This window comes from Nansenia antarctica, assembly GCF_963989245.1.
Source record: "Nansenia antarctica genome assembly, chromosome: 16".
Classification (NCBI taxonomy): Eukaryota; Metazoa; Chordata; class Actinopteri; order Argentiniformes; family Microstomatidae; genus Nansenia; species Nansenia antarctica.
In genome coordinates, this window is record NC_137686.1 from 11935912 (window position 1) to 11959394 (window position 23483).

The following is a 23483-nucleotide window of genomic DNA, read 5'->3' on the forward strand; positions in this document are numbered from 1 at the left end:
AGTGCTATAGGCCTACAAATAAACTTTATTATTATTAATATGGGTTTGCTGACCTCTATACAAAAACCCTGGCTATGGTCTGTGATGTAACAATGACCAAAGTTAGAATTCTTCTAAAACATTCCCCATGTGATGACATAACAATGTAGAACATGCAGCTGGGGTTCTAGAATCCAGCTGCAGTACACATGCCGTTGATTTACCTGCCATTCCTCTGTGAAGAGCTAGATAGATAGATTAGTTATTCGTTCTTCTCACAGTTTTTCTCCAACTCTCGCTATCCGAAAGTCACCAGACAATGAATCCTAGTGCGCCTATTCAACCGACGGCCTCCTTCTATGTAGGAGATCTCCACATGGACACCACTGAAGGAATGCTATTTGAGAAATTCAGCCCTTCTGGACCGATCACCTCTATAAGAGTGTGCAGGGACATGAGGACACGCCGGTCTCTCGGGTACGCTTTCGTCAACTTCCAACAGCGAGCTGACGCTGAGCGCGCCTTGGACACCATGAACTTCGACGACGTCAACGGGAGACCCATGCGCATCATGTGGTGTCAGCGTGACCCCTCTAGAAGGAACAGTGGAGTCGGCAACATCTTCATCAAGAATTTAGCGAAGGCGTTCGACAGCAAGGACCTCTACGACACGTTCTCCGAGTTCGGGGACATCCTTTCCTGCAAGGTAGCGTCTGACGAGAACGGCTTCTCTAAACGCTTCGGCTTCGTCCAGTATAACACCCAGGAGGCCGCAGAGAGAGCTATCGAGAGACTCGACGGCACGTTGTTGAACGACCAAAAAGTGTTTGTCGGACACTGGAAGTCTCGCAAAGAGCGAGAGTTCACTAACGTGTACGTCAAGAACTTTGGGGAGGATATGGACGACCGACGCCTGAAGGAGAGGTTTGAGAGATTCGGACCGGCCCTGAGCGTCCGGGTCATGACTGATGGCGCTGGTAGATCCGTGGGTTTTGGATTCGTCAACTTCGACAGGCACGAGAACGCCAAGAGGGCCGTCGAGGAGATGAACGGCCAGGAGATAAACGGGAGGCGGGTCTACGTGGGCCGGGCCCAGAAGAGAGGAGAGCGCCAGGCTGTCCTGAAGAGCCAGTTTGAGCAACTGAACCAGGGCCACAGGACCACATACCAGGTGTGTGTTTATGAAGGAAAAAAATGTGACAGCTGCTGGTGAAAAGTAGTCAAAGCAACCAGTAGGCAAAGTCATTTTTCAGTTGTTTTTTTTACATGTGCTTAAACTACAGATTGTACGCTTTCGAATGATGTGTCATACAATCACAATCCAGAGAAAAAGCTGTTTAAAGAGTTGGTTGTTTTTCACACCTTCACACAGCCAGCTAATGGGCGGTAACACAACCACTCCCTCTCTAGATTGACAGCTGTCAATATCTGTCAGTGTTAGTCACTGGGTGAGATAGCTACAGCTAACATTATTATGTGTATAAGAAAAAGAAGCTGATAGTCTCTGTAAACATTGCTGATGTATTTGAGGTATAAAAACATCTCACTAAACATGCTCTCTCTCTACCAGCAGGGTGTCAACCTGTACGTGAAGAACTTGCACGACCGCTTGGACGACGATCAACTGCACAAAGAGTTCTCCCGCTTCGGAACCATCACCAGCGCGAAGGTGATGATGACGGAGGAAGGACGCAGCAAGGGATTCGGCTTCGTGTGCTTCTCCTCCCCCGAGGCGGCCACCAAGGCCGTGACCAAGATGAACGGCCGCATCGTGGCCACCAAGCCCCTGTACGTGGCCCTGGCCCAGCGCAAGGAGGAGCGCCGGGCTCTCAGAACCAACCGGAACATGCCACAGAGGATGGCCAGCGTCTGCGCCGTTCCCGACCCAGACTTCCTACCTAACTTACCCTACCAGGTTGCTCCCCCACCTGGACTCTTCATGGCTTCTCACATTCCACAGACCCAGGACTGTGGAACCGCCCAATACTCCTCAGCTCAGCTGAGACCCACTCATCACCTGGCTACCCTCGAACCTGAGGTGAAACCTCAGCACTTCCAGAACACACCCGACGACACCACCACGTCTCCATGGGCTACCGGGCCTCAGACCTTCGATGCTATGACCCCCGCCACACCTTCCCAGGTGCCCCGTAGGATGACGTCTCAGCACATAGGTCAGTTTATTTAGTGAAGCATCCCTGCGCATAGCAAGGTTCCCACGGGTCCTTGAAACCCTTGAAAGTTTGTGAAAAATAAATCAAGGTCTTAAAAGTTTTTTGAAAATAGACATGGGCCATTGAAAGTGCTTGAATTCCCCTCTCTCTCTCGCTAAAAAATAAATAATATATATTCAAAAATGTTTTACTCAGCTCGTCAACTAGCTCCGTCTCAAACTATGCCGTGTTGGGTCCTTGAATTTGAGGGAATCGAGTCTTGAAAGTCCTTGAAAGGTGCTTGAATGGGATGTTTCAGAAGGTGTGGGGACCCCTGACATAGAGACAAGAGCACTATCCAAACATTTGCCATAAATATCCCTTTGGTGATGCTTATCTTCACCTCTCAGCTACCCAGGCCTTGAGAAAGCACCCTGCCGTTGCAGATGGTGATCCAGCTATGGCACGGCTGCACGCTGTGCCCCAGAACAAGTCCACAGCCGGTGTACACCACCGCCATCAGCACACGGCTCCCCAGCTACAAGTCCCCGTGCAGCAGCCTGCTGTCCATGTCCAGGACCAGGACCAGGAGACACTGACTGCCTCCATACTGGCTACAGTTCCCCATGAGGACCAGAAGCAGATGATAGGCGAGTCTATTTGTCTGTTTCTATGGATCCCCATTAGCTGTTACAGTTACTGTAGAATTTCTACCTCCTGAAATGATGGCTATGACTGGTGTTATCAAGCGAAAATGTTCTTTATATACAAATCTGCTGACATACACTTGTGATCACTTTCAATTTAATAAAACAAGCTGTTAGATATTCACTTTCATATTCTGGACGGAACAATTAACATTTCTCAAAAACAACAAACTGTCGACTTCTGTGAGACGTCTTGTTGCAAGGCATTCTGGAACCTGCAGTTCTGAAACCCATTCTTTAACTAATACAACAGAAATGTACTTCTTGTTTTTTAACTACCTTAACGATAAATAATAACTTTTTTAACTGTCAATCAATCATGTAACATATTAATAAATCTCATTTAACTGTCAATCAACCTATAAAGTTACAACAGTTAATTTTGCCATTTAGCAGACGCTTTTAATCCAAAGCGATTTACAATTACGAATTACAGGGACATTCCCCCTGGAGTAACTGAGGGCTAAGTGCCTTACTCAAGGGCACACTAGTAGTGGTGTGGTTTCAGGTGGGATTTGAACTCACAACCTTCCGATCACAAGTCCAACTCACTATCCACTAGACCACCACTAACAGTTACTGTTACTGATATCTATTCTCCCCTCCCTCCAGGTGAGCATCTCTTCCCATCCATCCTCAGCATGCACCCCAGCATCGCCCCCAAGGTCACGGGCATGCTGCTGGAGATGGACAACCGTGATCTGCTGCGCCTGCTGGCGTCTCCTGAGGCGCTGCGCTACCAGGTGGATGAAGCGGTCGCTGCGCTGGAGGCCCACTGGGCTGAGGAGGCTGTACAGAAAATTGGCCACTTCCCAGAGTTCCAAGCGGCTAACGCATAAAAAAGGAGACCCGGACTATGAAACAATACCGATTCGCCGATGAAATAAAATGTTAGCATTGAAAAAAATAAAATACGAAATGAATAAATGATTTCATTAGGAAATTAAATTGATGGACTCGGCTGTGTCTAGAAAAGGGTAAACTGGACCTTGACGATAAAAGTAAAAACCCTGGTTGGACTAGATAGACCAACAACAAGGCCTCCTAAGTGGTAACTGGACTGCACTTATACAGCGCCTTTCATTCACCCATTCACACACACATTCACACACCAACGGCGGTAAGCTACCATGCAAGGTCGCCGGCCCGCTCACTCACTGGGAGCAATTTGGGGTTCAGTGTCTTGCCCAAGGACGCTTCAACATGTGCCCAGCCGGGGACTCGAACCGCCGATCTGCCAACCTTGCGATCATTAGACGGCGGCTCTACCTCCTGACTCCTGGTGAATGAACTACTAAACCCCTCAAAAAAAGTTTGGAAACGTTATTTCAGTCGATTCTTGCTCCCCTTTAATAATACCAATTGGTATTGTATTTTATATCGTTGGAAAGCCTGATTAGTCACCTTTACAACGAGGTACAACTGGTAAGGATCATACATTCGTGGAATGAGTTACACAGCTAAAGGTGTGGGTAGCGGCCCAAAATGTTTTGCCAAAAACGACTAGATCATTAGACAGCTGTACTTTTATGGCCCGGCAATCAGCTATGCACCACCAGGGAGTGTGTGAAGTGTGCGCTCCCACAGGCACCTGGAGACATTGTCTTGTCAAGGTAAACACAATAAATTACATTTAATTAAAACTCGGCTGTTAAAATGCAAAAGGAAACAGTTGGAGTTTGTTTTAGGGCCATGGCTTTGAATGATATCTTGTAGAAATCGTATTGCAATGGAAGATGGAAGCTGTAGCATTTTGCCTGTTTGTGAACTACATGTCTCCCGATACTGTCTCACGTTATCCTTCACAGAGGAAATACGGCCTCACGTTATCCTTCACAGAGGAAATACTGCCTGCCAGTGAGTCAGTGTAGGGAACAGACAGCAAAAAAACTAAGGTGGAAAAAGATTAAAGGTTAAACCTCTGCAGGGAGCGACAAATGCAGAGCAACACGTGAGAGAGAGAGAGGGGGGGGGGGGGGGGAGAGAGAGGACAGAGTAGGAAGAGAGAGAGAGAGAGAGGGGGGAAGAGAGAGAGGACAGCGTAGGGAGAGAGAGATAGAGGACAGAGGAGGGAGAGAGAGGGGGGGAGAGAGAGAGAGGGGGGAGTAGGGAGAGAGAGAGAGAGAGGACAGAGTAGAGAGAGAGAGAGAGGACAGAGGAGGGAGAGAGAGAGAGAGAGAGGGGGGGGGGAGTAGGGAGAGAGAGAGAGGACAGTGTAGAGAGAGAGAAAGTGAGGACAGAGAAGGGAGAGAGAGAGAGAGAGTGAGGACAGAGTAGAGAGAGAGAGGACAGAGTAGAGAGAGAGAGAGAGTGAGGACCGAGAAGGGAGAGAGAGAGAGAGAGAGAGAAGGGAGAGAGAGAGAGAGGACAGAGTAGAGAGAGAGAGAGAGAGAGAGAGAGAGAGAGAGAGAGAGAGAGAGAGAGAGAGAGAGAGAGAGAGAGAGAGAGAGAGAGAGAGAGAGGGAGAGCACTCAGGCCTGCTAGGTGACCTTCTCTCTCCTCCCTCCGTCTCCTGCAGTCTAACAACATTACTCACACGGTGGTTGGTCAACGAGGACCTGAGGGAACTGCTTTTAAACAACTTAGAAACACTGTTACACAGAGCAGTGTGTTGGGTTCTAGCTGTGTGTGTGTGTGTGTGTGTGTGTGTCTGTGTGTGTGTGTGTGTCTGTGTGTGTGTGTGTGTGTGTGTGTGTGTGTGTCTGTGTGTCTGTGTGTCTGTGTGTCTGTGTGTCTGTGTGTGTGTGTGTGTGTGTGTCTGTGTGTGTTCTGTCCTCTGTTCTGTCTAGCCAGCGGAGGGTAGTCAGCAGCAACGGGAGACAGGTGTTCAGGGACTACGGATGAAAACTAGCCTTCTTGGCTAATTCTGCTGCATTCTTTGATGGACACTGTCCCTGTCAAACTTCTACTCTTCTTTCACCCAAAAAGGGGCGTGATCGTTCTGATGACAGGGAGATGACGCGCAATTGCTCTGATGAATTGTGTTAAAGGGGAGGAGCTCAACATCAGTCCCAACAGACAGTGAGCAGAACAGAGTCACCTTTAACATTCACCATTCCTCAGTGAATGTTCCAAGTGAAGATCACTCTGGTTCAGCAAAGCTTCTAGTCTCTCTATCTGACGCAGTGCTTTAGCTACGATGCTGCTCTATTCAGTGATGTTGTTTTGTACTCTTGTAGGTAAGAATTCACTCCTTGTCAATTGAACATGAGGAGAAATACTGAGTGTATACACATCCGGAACATGTTATTAACATTTCATTCGTTTACATTTTAGCCATTTAGCAGACTCTCTCAACCAGAGCGTAATACAGTTTGGGTTTCTAGATAAATAATAGACAGAAATAATGTGTATTTACTAAACAGCGTCATACCTCTCCTCTTTCACAGGTCCAAGTGTTGGAGAAGATACAATCACCCCACACAGAGATGTAGAGCATTCTATGGAGGGTAGTAGTGTTAACATCTCCTGCAAGTACACCAGCTCATCCACAACTAACAGTCTGTCATGGTACCGCCTGAACCCTGGATCAGCACCACAGTTCCTCATTATGGAGTACACAGGACAGGTAACCAACCCAATACCAGGACTGAACATCACACATGACAAAGAACAGAAACGTGTGGATCTGGAGATCTCCTCTGCTGAAGGGACAGACTCTGCTCTCTACTACTGCGCTCTGAGGCCCACAGTGACAGGAAACCCAGAGACACTGTACAAAAACATGCCAATTGACACACATACATTTAGATGCAGGCTTGCTGTTCAGAATGATCTTGATCCTTATCAACAGAGAAATATCAATCAAGGCAGATACAGTGCTGTAACTTCAAAAGTAAATCAAGCTTGTATGCAAACACAGTTACAATAGTGGGTGTGTGTGTGTGTGCGTGTGTGCGTGCATGCGTGTGGTTGGAGTGTCTACTCAGCTCTCACTGTCTCTAGCTGTCAGTCTGTTTCCAAGCTTCGTCAGGATGTTGCTCATATTGTTTTTGCTCCTCTCAACATTTCTTGGTAAGTGCTTAAATATTCATGTTGTTAGAAGTAAGATAACATTACAATTGAATTATTGTATAAGTAGTTTTCGATCAGATAACTAATAATTCACATACAATTCTACATCAAAATCTTCTCATGAGGTGCATCAAATCCAGATTGTCAGTTTACCATTAAAACATCAGGAATAACTTTACAACATAATGACCATATGAATGTGTTGCAGATCATAGTCTTGAGGATTCAATACAGCCGGTGAGAACTGAGGTGAATGTCCTCCAAGGATCAGACGTCACTCTCTCCTGTAACTATGAAGGCAATGTCAACAACTTACAGTGGTACCGTCAACATCCCCGATCAAGACCAGAATTCCTGCTCTTAATCGTGCAAACCAGCAGCTTTGTGTCGAAAGACACAACTCTGTTTCCACAACTGTCTATTAAACTGAATGACAAGAAAGACCGTGTGGATCTGGAGATCTCCTCTGCTGAAGTGACAGACTCTGCTCTCTACTACTGCGCTGTGAGGCCCACAGTGACAGGAAACCCAGAGACACTGTACAAAAACCTCACAAGAGACCCTACCGTGGAAAAGGCATCAGTGGAGATATTGTGTGGTGATGCAAATCTATCATTCTCTATAATTCAATATGACATTTTATTGTATTAGTATTATATTTATAGTATTCTTTACATATGTGTATTGCAGAAAGTCTGGGTAAACAAAAATCATATTTATTCTTCTGCTTTGAAATAAAGCCTTGCTTAAGATAAAAGTTTGAATCCTGTGTTGATTGTTTTGCTTCGTCCTTGGACCCAAGGCTGTGATATTCTTCTCTCACTAATCTTGCAAACTGCAGCATCCAGATTCCAGATACATCTAGTAGGTGTGGTCACAGAATACACCAGTAGGAGGCAGTCATGAGCTGAGAGGCAGGTGCCCAGATGTGACCTGATGTGATGAAGTTACCACAAAGCAAACCTACTTTTCCACACAACAAAACCCCCACTTACTTGATGGTTCATGTTTCACAGTTCAGGACAGTGTCTCTACACACTGCTCAAAGGTCTGCCAAGATGTGGCTCCTCTCGTTTCTCCTCTTTACAGCTCTTTCAGGTGAGTTAGAATGTACTGTATTTAATCTGCAGTTTTTGTCTTTGAATCTAATCTCATATTGCAGTGACAGTGTTGCATATACAGTATGTTACATATGATATGACACACATGCAATATATTCACAATGTAATACACATTTTCCATTCCAACATTTTTCAGGAATCAGTTTTGGGGATATAAAGCCAAACTCTCCAGAAGAGCATACTGTGGAGGGGAGAAATGTCCACCTCTCCTGTAAATATGATGACAGCAGTATCTACAACGTACAGTGGTACCGCCAATATCCAGGATCTAAACCAGAGTTCCTCCTGTACATCTCAGAACAGGGTTCTATAGAAAACGCTACTCCACCATACCCTCGCCTGTCAGCTAACATCCAGAAAAACGAAAAGAATGTTTCTCTGGAGATCTCCTCTGCCGAAGTGACAGACTCTGCTCTCTACTACTGTGCTGTGGCGCCCACAGTGACAGGAAACCCAGAAACACTGTACAAAAACCTCAAATGAACCTACAGCACATGAAACACACCTACATACACTGACTATGTTAAGGGGAGGGGCTTGTGGCAGGGGAGGGGCTAAACAGAGAAGATCATAAACACCAGGATGGAATGTTCAGTTATCATATGTCTCTGTTTCATGTAAGATGATGTTGTCGTGTTCTCTGCTGTTCCTGAACATAGTTATGGGTAGGTGATATAATGTTTTACCATGATACTCATTGTGTTGCTCATATGTTTGAATCGTTTAAGTTAAATAAAGATGAAATTAAATGGAATGATCAATAATGTTGTAAAATAATTTTCTGTCCAGGTGTCAGTTCTCAGGACCTCACTCCAGTCCAGACTGAAGTGTCTACTGTAGAAGACACCAATGTTACTCTCTCCTACAACTACTCCAAAACTGCTACAGCTTCAGATGAATTCTTCTGGTATCGACAAGATGCAGGAAAACCACCAGAGTTCCTCATGTACATATTGGGATCAGGGACTAACTCAAGGCATGCAGATCCTCTGAATCCAAACACAAGATTGTCTGCTAAAGTTACTGGAAACCGCTTGGATCTGGAGATCTCCTCTGCTGAAGTGACAGACTCTGCTCTCTACTACTGTGCCCTGCAGCCCACAGTGACAGGAAACCCAGAGACGCTGTACAAAAACCTCCCTGACATAAGTAAAAAAAAAAACTCTGTGGCGCATCCTCAATATGAACTTTACTTACATTTCACTAACTGCATATGGGTAATAAATGATTCCCAAAAGTGGCCATTGCATTTGGATTACAATTAGATTCTGGTTTAAACAAATTACTTATTACAATGGAATAAAATACATTTCCTCATGTTGAATGGATGAATGATGTTGAAGAGCCTGCACCAAAAACAACACTGAGGCCTACCCTACTGCACCATTACTTGGACAGGACAGCCCCTCTGCCTGCCTCTGTTAGCCTGAAATGCCTCCAGGAGATAATAACAATAATAGATCCCCTTCTCCACAATATCCAGTAGAGGGAGACAAAGACAATCATATTTCATACCACATGATGAATAGGAGCAATGGTTTGTTCAAAAACACTACAACCACACATACATTTGTTCATCTTTCAAGTCAAAGCTGGGTGGAGCTACACATGTTACAGAAATCTGATGAGACAGTTCATTCAAAACCATGAGGTGTGTGTTTGGAGTATTCAGTATAGTCACCATCATTCTCATGTTGATCTCCAGTTATAGTCATGATGCCAATCCTAACTTTTATTCTGCTTTTGATGATTGCATGTGAGTAATTCAAATTGCAGTCACATCATTTTAGTTAGTTATTAAGATTTGCTACACATCCATCCTCATACACATCCTCATACACATCCTCATACACATCCTCATACACATCCTCATACACATCCTCATACACATCCTCATACACATCCTCATACACATCCTCATACACATCTATCCTCATACACATCTATCCTCATACATACATCCCTAACCCTAACACAGAGTTATAACACGTCTCACTTCACAACCCCCCCCCCCCCCCCCCTCTATATAACTGCATGTCAGCGTTTCTTACTTTTTTTTCTTTCTTTCTGGTCTTTCTCACAAAAGTGCGGAAGCGGGGAGTGGAGGAGGGAGGGGGGGAGGGAGCGGGGGGAGGGAGGGAGGGAGGGAGGGAGAGAGGGAGGGAGAGGGGGGAGAGCTTTGCTTTTTCATAAAACTACTGTCAATCCGAATTATGCTGTTAAAAATGTGTTTCAAATGTGATGGAACTGATCAAATGTATATAGTCACATGTAAATGACAATATAATATAAGTTACTCCATTATGTAAAGTTCATAAATTAAAAACACTCTTACTTACTAGGTGAAAGCGCTGAGGAAATCTCTCCATTCACTAATGCAGTACAGGCTTTAGAAGGGGACAGTGTTACTCTCTCCTGTAACTACTGTGTCTCTGTCAACTCTGTGTTAAACCTCTACTGGTATCGTCAAAACCCCACATCAGGTCCACAGCATCTGATTATGCGTACGGATGGCAGGCTATATAATACAGGGATGGCTGTAAAACATGACAAAAAATCCAAACGTGTGGATCTGGAGATCTCCTCTGCTGAAGTGACAGACTCTGCTCTCTACTACTGTGCAATGCTGCCCACAGTGACAGGAAACCCAGAAACACTGTACAAAAACCTCTACAGACCACACACTCTTTGCACAAGGAGGGCAAGACACAAAAGGTCATTGCTAAAGAGGCTGGCTGTTCACAGAGCTCTGTGTCCAAGCAAATTAATAGAGAGGCGAAGGGAAGGAAAAGATGTGGTAGAAAACAGTGTACAAGCAATAGGGATAACTGCACCCTGGAGAGGATTGTGAAACAAAGCCGATTAAAAGATGTGGGGGAGATTCACAAAGAGTGGACTGCAGCTGGAGTCAGTGCTTCAAGAACCACCACACACAGACGTATGCAAGACATGGGTTTCAGCTGTCGCATTCCTTGTGTCAAGCCACTCTTGAACAAGAGACAGCGTCAGAAGCGTCTCGCCTGGGCTAAAGACAAAAAGGACTGGACTGCTGCTGAGTGGTCCAAAGTTATGTTCTCTGATGAAAGTACATTTTGCATTTCCTTTGGAAATCAAGGTCCCAGAGTCTGGAGGAAGAGAGGAGAGGCACAGAATCCACGTTGCTTGAAATCCAGTGTAAAGTTTCCACCGTCAGTGATGGTTTGGGGTGCCATGTCATCTGCTGGTGTTGGTCCACTGTGTTTTCTGAGGTCCAGGGTCAACGCAGCCGTCTACCAGGAAATTTTAGAGCACTTCATGCTTCCTGCTGCTGACCAACTTTATGGAGATGCAGATTTCATTTTCCAACATGACTTGGCACCTGCACACAGTGCCAAAGATACCAGTACCTGGTTTAAGGACCATGGTATTCCTGTTCTTAATTGGCCAGCAAACTCGCCTGACCTTAGCCCCATAGAAAATCTATGGGGTATTGTGAAGAGGAAGATGCGATGCGCCAGACCCAACAATGCAGAAGAGCTGAAGGCCACTATCAGAGCAACCTGGGCTCTCATAACACCTGAGCAGTGCCACAGGCTGATGGACTCCATGCCACGCCGCATTGCTGCAGTAATTCAGGCATAAGGAGCCCCAACTAAGTATTGAGTGCTGTACATGCTTATACTTTCCATGTTCATACTTTTCAGTTGGCCAACATTAAAAAAAACCTTGTTTTGGTCTTAAGTAATATTCTAATTTTCTGAGATACTGAATTTGGGGTTTTCATTAGTTGTCAGTAATAATCATCAAAACTAAAAGCAATAAACACTTGAAATATATCAGTCTGTGTGGAATGAATGTATACATTATACAAGTTTCACTTTTTGAATGGAATTACTGAAATAAATCAACTTTTTGATGATATTCTAATTATATGACCAGCACCTGTATATACAGTATACACATTTATATATATACATGTTACAGAAATCTGATGAGACAGTTCATTCAAAACCATGAGGTGTGTGTTTGGAGTATTCAGTATAGTCACCATCATTCTCATGTTGATCTCCAGTTATAGTCATGATGCCAATCCTAACTTTTATTCTGCTTTTGATGATTGCATGTGAGTAATTCAAATTGCAGTCACATCATTTTAGTTAGTTATTAAGATTTGCTACACATCCATCCTCATACACATCCTCATACACATCCTCATACACATCCTCATACACATCCTCATACACATCCTCATACACATCCTCATACACATCTATCCTCATACACATCTATCCTCATACATACATCCCTAACCCTAACACAGAGTTATAACACGTCTCACTTCACAACCCCCCCCCCCCCTCTATATAACTGCATGTCAGCGTTTCTTACTTTTTTTTCTTTCTTTCTGGTCTTTCTCACAAAAGTGCGGAAGCGGGGAGTGGAGGAGGGAGGGGGGGAGGGAGCGGGGGGAGGGAGGGAGGGAGGGAGGGAGAGAGGGAGGGAGAGGGGGGAGAGCTTTGCTTTTTCATAAAACTACTGTCAATCCGAATTATGCTGTTAAAAATGTGTTTCAAATGTGATGGAACTGATCAAATGTATATAGTCACATGTAAATGACAATATAATATAAGTTACTCCATTATGTAAAGTTCATAAATTAAAAACACTCTTACTTACTAGGTGAAAGCGCTGAGGAAATCTCTCCATTCACTAATGCAGTACAGGCTTTAGAAGGGGACAGTGTTACTCTCTCCTGTAACTACTGTGTCTCTGTCAACTCTGTGTTAAACCTCTACTGGTATCGTCAAGACCCCACATCAGGTCCACAGTATCTGATTATGCGTACGGATGGCAGGCTATATAATACAGGGATGGCTGTAAAACATGACAAAAAATCCAAACGTGTGGATCTGGAGATCTCCTCTGCTGAAGTGACAGACTCTGCTCTCTACTACTGTGCAATGCTGCCCACAGTGACAGGAAACCCAGAAACACTGTACAAAAACCTCTACAGACCACACACTCTTTGCACAAGGAGGGCAAGACACAAAAGGTCATTGCTAAAGAGGCTGGCTGTTCACAGAGCTCTGTGTCCAAGCAAATTAATAGAGAGGCGAAGGGAAGGAAAATATGTGGTAGAAAACAGTGTACAAGCAATAGGGATAACCGCACCCTGGAGAGGATTGTGAAACAAAGCCGATTAAAAAATGTGGGGGAGATTCACAAAGAGTGGACTGCAGCTGGAGTCAGTGCTTCAAGAACCACCACACACAGACGTATGCAAGACATGGGTTTCAGCTGTCGCATTCCTTGTGTCAAGCCACTCTTGAACAAGAGACAGCGTCAGAAGCGTCTCGCCTGGGCTAAAGACAAAAAGGACTGGACTGCTGCTGAGTGGTCCAAAGTTATGTTCTCTGATGAAAGTACATTTTGCATTTCCTTTGGAAATCAAGGTCCCAGAGTCTGGAGGAAGAGAGGAGAGGCACAGAATCCATGTTGCTTGAAATCCAGTGTAAAGTTTCCACCGTCAGTGATGGTTTGGGGTGCCATGTCATCTGCTGGTGTTGGTCCACTGTGTTTTCTGAGGTCCAGGGTCAACGCAGCCGTCTACCAGGAAGTTTTAGAGCACTTCATGCTTCCTGCTGCTGACCAACTTTATGGAGATGCAGATTTCATTTGCCAACAGGACTTGGCACCTGCACACAGTGCCAAAGATACCAGTACCTGGTTTAAGGACCATGGTATTCCTGTTCTTAATTGGCCAGCAAACTCGCCTGACCTTAGCCCCATAGAAAATCTATGGGGTATTGTGAAGAGGAAGATGCGATGCACCAGACCCAACAATGCAGAAGAGCTGAAGGCCACTATCAGAGCAACCTGGGCTCTCATAAAACCTGAGCAGTGCCACAGACTGATGGACTCCATGCCACGCCGCATTGCTGCAGTAATTCAGGCATAAGGAGCCCCAACTAAGTATTGAGTGCTGTACATGCTTATACTTTCCATGTTCATACTTTTCAGTTGGCCAACATTTAAAAAAAACTTGTTTTGTATTGGTCTTAAGTAATATTCTAATTTTCTGAGATACTGAATTTGGGGTTTTCATTAGTTGTCAGTAATAATCATCAAAATTAAAAGCAATAAACACTTGAAATATATCAGTCTGTGTGGAATGAATGTATACATTATACAAGTTTCACTTTTTGAATGGAATTACTGAAATAAATCAACTTTTTGATGATATTCTAATTATATGACCAGCACCTGTATATACAGTATACACATGTATATATATATCCTCTCTCTATATATATAGGAAGTAGTATTTAGTAATGATAATAAGATAATGCCTTGCTTTTGTATATAAGATATTTAGTTTATTTATTTAGCATATCATTTATAAATGTGTCCTGAGGTAATTATTTGTAATTACTGAGTAATTAAAAAATATGTAATAAAACACCAGCATCTGTAAAGGAAATGGTTCCTCTAGAAGTCAATGTTAACACAGTTGAGAGTGAGGTCAGATTTCAGAGTCAGATACATCCCCTTTTCTTCTCTGCAGAAAACTCTCAGCAACGAGCATCACAGCAACAGAATACAGTGACCAAGACAGAGAAGTGATCTAGTATATCTCTGTTCCACATGGAGAACTCACTCATACTGGTTCTCATTATGGCCTCAGGTGAACAATATCTAACCTAATTATATATTCTATTGTTGTGTAAACATAATAAAATATATCATAATTTATTTTATTATGGTAAATCAGTAAATATCATGTTTTTCTTTTATGTGCTGTCCTATGGTCGATGTAATGAACAACATGATAGTGTTTTTTCTCTCATAATTGTGTTATTGTATCTTTATTACAGAGCTGATAGCTGAGGATTCCATTTCTCCTGTAAAACCTGAAGTCATCAGTAGAGAGGGAGAATCTGTGACATTAAGCTGCACTTATGAGACAAACACTGAATATGTTTTGCTTCACTGGTACAGACATCATCCTAACCAGGCACCTCAGTATCTACTGCGGAAAGGTGCCAGAAAAGTGAGCGTTAAAGTGAGTGTTAAACGTACGTCTGATAGTCGTTATGAATCCACAACGTCTGTTTGTGTATGGTATGATGCAGCAATGATGACAGAGACGTGTATCAAGTTCAGCCATGTAATATCAAGATGGAGGGAACAGGCACCTACACACGGGTCATGCAGAAACAAGCAAACAAGTCGATAGCCGATGGCATCGATCTAAGTAGACCCGTAACATCCTCCTTTTCCAAGTGAACACAAACACCTTAGAACTTAGAAATAACAAAAGTAATCTAGTGCAAAAATAACCAACGTTTGTTCTTATATAAAATGTAACAACAGTCTCTGTTAACTTCTGTATTCTCTGTGTCTTTCCTTTTTAATTGTTTCCATTTTTATTTTATGGCCACAGCCCTATATAGTTTAGGTTACAAATTGAGTCTCACAGGTGGCTTAGACAGCCGTCCAGCCCTAGTGTATGCGCGTCCCTCAAATGGTGCTGTGCCAATTGGACTAGGTGAGGTCCTAGGTGTGAACCTGACCGGGCTCGGCTCGGCCACAGTTGGGGGAGCCTCTGCAGCGGTACTCTCTGGCACAGGGTCATTCTCTTCGTAGGTCGGAGTAGCAGTCGGCTCGGCTACTCTGAGGTCCACCCTGTTGCGTCGATAGAGGGAGCCGTCGACATCCACCAGGTACGATCTCGGTGCAACCCTGCGGAGGCAGGTCCCAGCCCTCCAGATGCCAGTGTTGTCACTAGGCAGAGGCTTCATTCGGACGGTTTCCCCGACTGCCAGCTCCGGCAGGTCCCGGGCGGACCGGTCATAGAAAGACTTGGCAAGCTGCCTCCTGTGGCGCAGCTTTTCAGTGACTCCTACCACAACGACTGGTTCCAGCAGCTTGTTTGTCACTGGAATAGAGGTCTTCAGCCGACGAGACATGAGACGTTGTGCCGGGCTGCTGTTCATGCTTTCGGTGGGAGTATTTCTCCAGTGTAGTATGGCCTTCCAGGGGTCGTCACTGTCACGCATAGCCTTGCGCAACAGATTCTTTGCAATCTTGACGGCCGACTCTGCCTTGCCGTTTGCTTTCGGGTGCCTTGGAGAGGAGGTCACATGCTCAAACTCCCATTCAGAGGCAAAACGTGAGAACTGAGAGGTAAATTGTGGGCCATTGTCTGTGATGACCCTCTCTGGCTGGCCATGCCGAGCGAACTGTGCCTTACATCGCTTGATGACTGTCTCTGCAGATAAGTCAGGGAGGAGCTCAACTTCCCAAAAGTCAGAATAGTGGTCGACTATAATAAGATAGTCCTTCTGCCTATGACTGAACAGGTCCATGCTCAGAATTTGCCACGGCCTGGTGGGCAGTTCATGTGAGAGCATGGTCTCCTTTTGCTGTTTGTGAGCATACTCATTGCAGGTTGAGCAGGTGCCCACAAAATCCTTTATCTCTGCCTGCATGTTCGGCCAGTACAATGTCTCTCGAGCATGTCGGTAGCATGCGTCTCCTCCTGTGTGACTTGAATGAATGCGCGTAAGCATCTCTGGGCGTAGTGATTTTGGGATGATGACTTTCTGCCCCCGGAATAGAACACCATTCTGTACACTGACTTCATCTCTGTAAGGCCAGTATTCTCTGGTAATGAGAGGTGCTTCTTCTCTCACATCTGGCCAGCCTATGAGAACTGTGGACTTAAGTGCCTGCAGGCATTCATCTCAGTCAGTGTGCAGCCTGATTTGTTCGAGACGCTGGTCACTTACATTCAAGTAGTCTGCCTGGTTCACATGCTGTATCTCCTCTTGCTCTTGTTGCAGGGAGCAGATAGCGTGCCGCTGGTAGGTTGTTCCTCTGCCGGTGCATCCTGCTGTTGCTCTGCTGAGCGTGTCGCTGATGAACATTTCAGGCCCTGGTTTGTAGATGACCGTCAGACTGTAGTTCTGTAAGGTCATGAGCATGCTCTGAAGCCTCTTGGGAGCGTTGAGGAGAGGTTTGCTGAAAATGGAGATTAGGGGCTTATGGTCTGTCTCCGCTGTGATCAGGTCGCGGCCATATAGATAGTAGTGAAACCTCTGACAGGCGAAGACGATGCTGAGACACTCTTTCTCAATCTGTGCGTAGTTCTTTTCTGTGGGGGTAAGAGCTCTCGAAGCGAACGCGATGGGCTGTCCTTCCTGCATGAGGCAGCATCCGAGACCATTCTGGCTGGCGTCGCTCTGGACTGTGATTGGCTTGGTCACATCATAGTAGCGCAGGACAGGCATGGTTGTAGCTAGAGACTTGAGTTCTTGAACTGCCGCCTCGTGTTTGGGTAGCCAATGCCAGGGGGTTTCCTTGTCCAGCAAGCGTCGCAACGGCTCACAGACACTTGATAAGTGTGGCATGAATTTGGCCAAGTAGTTGGCAAAGCCAATCAGACGCTGCACCCCTTTTGCGTCAGTTGGATTGGGCATTTCGATGATGGCCCTCACCTTCTCTGGGTCAGGCTTCAGCCCTGTGGATGAGAGGATGTGGCCGTGAAACTGGACCTCAGCTACTTTGAACTGCAGCTTCTTCAACCCTAGCCGCAGCTTGACCTCACGGCAGCGTTCCATCAGTGCCAAAAGCTTGACATCATGGTCACTCTCAGCCTCTTTGTCTGTGTCCCCACAACCCACAACCAGGATGTCGTCCGCAATGGGCTCGATGCCCTTGAGTCCAGCCAGGAGCTCGTGTTGTTTTCGCTGATACACCTCGGGTGCCACAGACACTCCGAATGGTAGCTTAAGCCAGCGTTTCCTCCCCCAGGGGGTCCAGAATGTGGTCATGAGGCTGCTCTCGTAGTCAAGTCTGCATTGTAGAAATGCATCTCGGGCATCCACTAAGGTGAATACTCTTGCCTTCGGTAGTTTGTACAGGACATCATCCAGAGTAGGCATGATGTAATGAGAGCGCTTTAGGGCCTTGTTCAGGAACTTAGGATCTATACATAGTCTGAGCTTGTCTGTTTTTTTTACAATAACCATGTTGCTGATCCAATCAGTTGGGTCTGTGACCGGCGCCATGTGGCCGTCAGCCTCGTACTTGTCCAGCTGGGCTTTGACTGCTGCTTTCATTGCAATGGGAACATTGCGAGGGGCACATTGAACTGTAGGAACCCTGGGATCTAGGTCAAAGTGGACCTCCCCGGGTAGAGATTCCACAGGTGAGTTGAATACATCACTGTATTTGTTAGTCAGCTGCTCCTTGGTTAGGGCTCCAGGCTGTGCATGTTCCACTTTGAGCACATCCTCAGGGATTGTGAACTGCATGAGACCTAGGCGTTCACAGGTAGAGCCTGACAGGAGAGGATTTTGCCTAGACTTAACTATTTCAAATGAGAGCTTGTATGTTTGACCTCTTACTCTACATTCTGTCTCAAAGATGCCTATGGAGCTCAGTGTTTCCCCGGAGTACAGCTTTAGTCTAGCCTCACTTGGGCAGAGTGGTGCGTTGGGTGCCAGCCTTTTCTTGTCATGAAGGCTCATGACATTGCATGTCGCTCCAGAGTCCAACTGACATTGCTGTGGCTTGTTGTGAAAACGTAATGTTACAAACCATTTCTTCCCTTTGGCTTGCACTGCACCAATTGACTCATGCATGTATATGTCTTCCTCACTGTTTTGTTCTGAGCTCTCAGCTGTATTTTCCATGCAGTGTATCTTTCCCTCAGTTGGTCTTTTGCTTTTTTGACACACTTTAGCAAAGTGATTATTTACTCCACATGATTTGCATTGTTTTCCGAATGCTGGGCAGTGATCTCTGCCCCTTGCATGCGAGTTGCCACAGTATTTACATGCATAGCCTGCGTCTACAGCTCTGGGTGAATTGCTCTGCCTCCATTGGTTTTGCCTGGATTGTTGTTGCCTAGATTGTTGCCTAGCAACGGCGAGCACCGCTTCTACGTGCGGAGGACTCGCTATCTCCATCGCTCTCATACGAATGTCTGTCTGCTCCGTTGCACGGCACATGTCAATTGCTGTGATCAACGTCAGTTGCTTTTCTCTAAGCAATCTGCGCCTTATGCTCTCGTTACCAACACCCAGTACAATTTTGTCACGAATCATCTCATCTCTTAACTGTCCGTACTCACAGGTTGCTGCCCTTTCTCTCAGCCTGGTCACAAAACCGTCTATAGATTCTCCTTCCTCCTGTTTGCAGCTCCCGAAGACGTACCTTTCATATATTGTGTTCTTGGTAGGTTTGAAATACTTCTCCAACGCGGCCAGTATGATCGCAGCATCCCCCTGATCCTCTTCGGAAAGATTTAAGTTGTGACGGTATATATGTCTGCATTCACTTCCCATCACGGTCCTCAGAGTTGCAGCCTGGATTTTCTTGTCCTTTTCAGTTATGCCAGTAACGATGACATAGTCCTCATATTCGGCCCGGAATATGTCCCAATTGACGCTCCAATCGCCCGTGAAGCTCATGGGTGAAGGGGGTGGAAAAGTAATGGCTGCCATGCTAGCTATCGTTGCTCGCTGACTTGTCTCGTCTTCTAAAGTATCCGAATCACTTGATTCCGATCCAGACATAGGCTACTCTACCTGTACTCACTTCATATTATCTAATATTCCGCTAACGTGAGTTCAGCAGCTTCTGACACCATGTTTGTGTATGGTATGATGCAGCAATGATGACAGAGACGTGTATCAAGTTCAGCCATGTAATATCAAGATGGAGGGAACAGGCACCTACACACGGGTCATGCAGAAACAAGCAAACAAGTCGATAGCCGATGGCATCGATCTAAGTAGACCCGTAACAACGTCCTGGACATCAACTGAACTTGTCATAACGCGTCTAACCCTGGCAGACACAGCTCTCTACTACTGTGCTCTGGAAGATGGCTGGCTACACACAGTGATGCATAGTAGCTAGGAGGCTGTACAAAAACCCTCCTGACTGAAATGCTTTGTTGTGGTCTGGATCAGAATCAAACATTAAACCACAATCTGATATCATATACCAGAGGGTTAGAGGCATCAGACAACTGTAGTCACACCTGGAGGAGCAGTCTTGTCTTGACAAAAGTTGATCATGAAAATGTCATTTACTCTTTTTTTTTCTCCATGAACATTAAACGTTTTTAATGTATCTAACAATTTTTACTGAAGGCCTAGATTACTGCTGTCTGTGTATGATATGGCTGTTGACTGTTATGATTGTGAAACTGGTATTTCTGTGAGGGTGCTTATTTGGGTAGTATAGTAAGATCATCAACATCCACAACTTGCTGCTATTTAATTACAGTACATCTTTCAACTCAGTTTCTGACAGTGGAGTGAGCGTTTATACAACAGTTGTATAAAGAAACATATTGTTCTTATTAAGGTTAGTGTAGAAGGTAGAAAACAGAGAATAGCCCTCATGTCTACTCTGGCCAGTCTTGTGGTGCTCCATATGGGGCGGTGACCAAATCTAGAAATCTCAAAGGATCAATCACGGTCCTCCTCATAATTCATTCAGTTTAGTGGAGCAGTGTGAAAGTCAACCTGAAGGGAGCGACGTTGCAAAGCAAATGTTCCTCCCTGATTCCAGGCGATGCCATCCAGTCAGCACTGCAGACACCTCCCCATAGGAGGCTACACAGGACACAAGATGAGGAAGATGAAGAATGAACAGTAGGGTAGAGGGAGTCAAAGCTCAGCTCACAGCAGCACATGTACATCAGAGTGTGTTTGCTGCTCTGCCTCTTCCATCTCACCTCACAGCAGACATGGAGCACTGGCTGAGGAACCTGCTGAGTCTGCCTCTCTGTCTGGGTATGACACCACCAGGATTAATCTCCTCTAGTTTGTTACTTTAGTTTCATTTAGTACTTGTTCAGGAAAAAAGCACAACAATAAGCACAATCAGAAATAAGTCCCCTCTAGAATGTTTTGCTTGATACATTTCCTCCTGACACAAATATTAATAAATGTTGTTGTTTTCCAGAGTGCAGAGGAGAGGACTCGGTCACCCAGCCAACAGGAGATGTGACTGCTACTGAGGAAGGTCTAGTCACACTGGGCTGTGAATTTGATACTACAGATCCAAGCCCCTATCTGTTCTGGTACAAACAAGAAGCTAACGACTACCCCAGGTTCATGTTGAAGAGGTTCACATTTGGGGACAAAGAGGATAATGCTGAAGAATTCAAAGGGAGATTTGATGCCAATCTCAGTATCACTTCCACTCTGAAGTCAGTTCCTCTGAGGATCCAGAGGCTGCAGCTGTCTGACTCTGCTGTGTACTACTGTGCTCTGAGGCCCACTGTGACTACAGGATATACAGCTCCTGTACAACAACTATGTTCATAGGTGCCAGTGTCCTTCAACCATCCTCTATATCTGCATATACTACACGTGGAAATGCTGCTTGTATGTTCAGTAAAACGTTGATCTGTGTGTGATCTAGTGCTATATCCATTCATCCACTGTGTGTGTGTGTGTGTGTGTGTGTGCAAAGTGTTTGTGAGTGTGCGTGCACACTTTTGCGTGTGTGTGTATGTTCTTCTATCTTTGGACGGAGGTGATGTTATGTTACTGTACTGCAATCATGTTGTTTCTGTATTTTTACAGAACTGGTGGCTGGAGATTCCATGTCTCCTGTTACACCTGAAGTCTGTGGAAAAGAGGGAGAATCTGTGAAACTGAGCTGCACTTATAAATCTAAGAGGCACGCTATTAGGTTTTACTGGTTCATGCATTACCCTGACCAGGCACCTCAGTATCTGCTGTATAAAGGTGCAGGATCATTGAGCAGTACTGGACATACCTGTGATAGTCGTATTCATAGTATATGAATCCATAACACACACAATATCAACTGAACTCTCTACTACTACTCCCCTGCCCTCCCTGAACGACGTGGCACGCTCTCGGTGCCTCTCCAGAGCAGGAAGGATTCTCAAAGACCACCTTCATCCTGGTCACCACCTGTTCAGCCTGATGCGCTCTGGAGTGAGGTACAGGAGCATAAAGGCTAGAACAAACAGGCTGTCCAACAGTTTCCACCCATGGACCATCAGAAGACTGAACAATAGACATAAGACATGTTCATAAATGTTTATCTTCAGGGGAAAAAGTGCAATAGAAATGTGCAATAACTCTATTCTAAGTGCCTATTTATACATTTATATATTTTTACAGTATTATTATAATGCCACTGACCTCACATCTTTTAGCTTGCTTTTATAGTTGTTTTTATTTTCTTAAGATTGTTGTCTTTATTTGCACTTGACACCACGGACCTCATTGTCTCTTAGCTTGTTTTATAGCATTTTTGCTTTTTAATTGTCTAGTGTGTAATATTTGTGATATGTTATATGTGTATATGTTTGTGAATATGTGAATATGTTTTCTGTTTTTGCACCTTCAGAAGAACCACTACAATTTCATTGTATAGGCAACTGTACAACGACAATAAAGTCTATTCTATCTATTCTACTACTGTGCTCTGAGTACTGACTCAGACTACGCAGCGATGCAACAGCTGGAAGAGGCTGTACAAAAAGCTGAGCAGAGATAAGATGTTATTATCTAATGAGGTCAGAAGTCATATCCAGACCACAACTTTACATCAGATGCACTCTGGTAGAGGCTTTAGGTTATCAGAGAGACTGTGGTTGCACCTGGTCCTGGAATATATCCTGCACACATGGATGCGCACGCGCGCACGCACGCACACACACACACACTCACTGTATCCGATCTTAAATTACGTTCATCAAGTTTTAGAAAGACAGACAGACAGACAGTCAGAGAGCCAGACAGACAGACAGACAGACAGACAGACACACTGAAGCTATAGAACAGTAAACCTGCCCCTCCTGTTTCCTTGGTGGGTGTGGTGACGTCCCAGCTGGTTGTAAAGCCCACAGTAACACACAGAGGAAGACTTTAGAGGAGAGTGAAGGCCTGCAACAGTCTGTCTGGAGATGGAGAAACCCCTCAGTGTCCTGATTCTAATCATCACTACAGGTAAACAACACATGTAAACAACAACAACAATAACAACAACAACAACTCTCCTGATATCCTTATTATCACCATGAGATTATTCATATTGTTACGAAACAATCGTATGAAAATACAAACAAGAATATTAATGTAGATAGTCATGCTGATATAAACACATATATCATATACATATATTGTTTTTAATAATTGACATAATTGTTTCCCCACTGCAGGTTTAGTATGTGGTGATGAAATGACTCCTGCGAAGGAAGAATACACCCATACAGAAGGAGGCTCTGCGACACTGAGGTGCTCCTATGATTCAAGCAGCCAAAACATCCACCTTTTCTGGTACCGGCAACATCCTAACCAGGCGCCTGAGTTTCTACTGTATAAAGGTGCAGGAACAAACAAAGATGAACACAGCACTGATAGTCGATATACGATTGAATCGTCTCCAAAGTCCATCAGCCTCGTGATCAAACCAGTGACTCTGACAGACGCCGCTCTCTCCTACTGCGCCCTGAGGGCCGCACA

The 23483-nt window shown here is 45.0% G+C and overlaps 1 protein-coding gene across 1 annotated transcript in view; it reads left to right on the forward strand.

Moving 5' to 3' along the window:
• Positions 1 to 298: 298 nt before the first annotated feature.
• Positions 299 to 23483, forward strand: part of LOC308171953 (polyadenylate-binding protein 4-like) — a gene marked incomplete at its 5' end in the record, with an annotated part of 47199 nt that continues 24014 nt past the window's right edge. Inside the window, one exon of the mRNA XM_080546866.1 lies at positions 299 to 562. Coding sequence (XP_080402992.1) covers positions 299 to 562 — 264 coding nt within the window. The remainder of the gene's footprint in view (positions 563 to 23483) is intronic.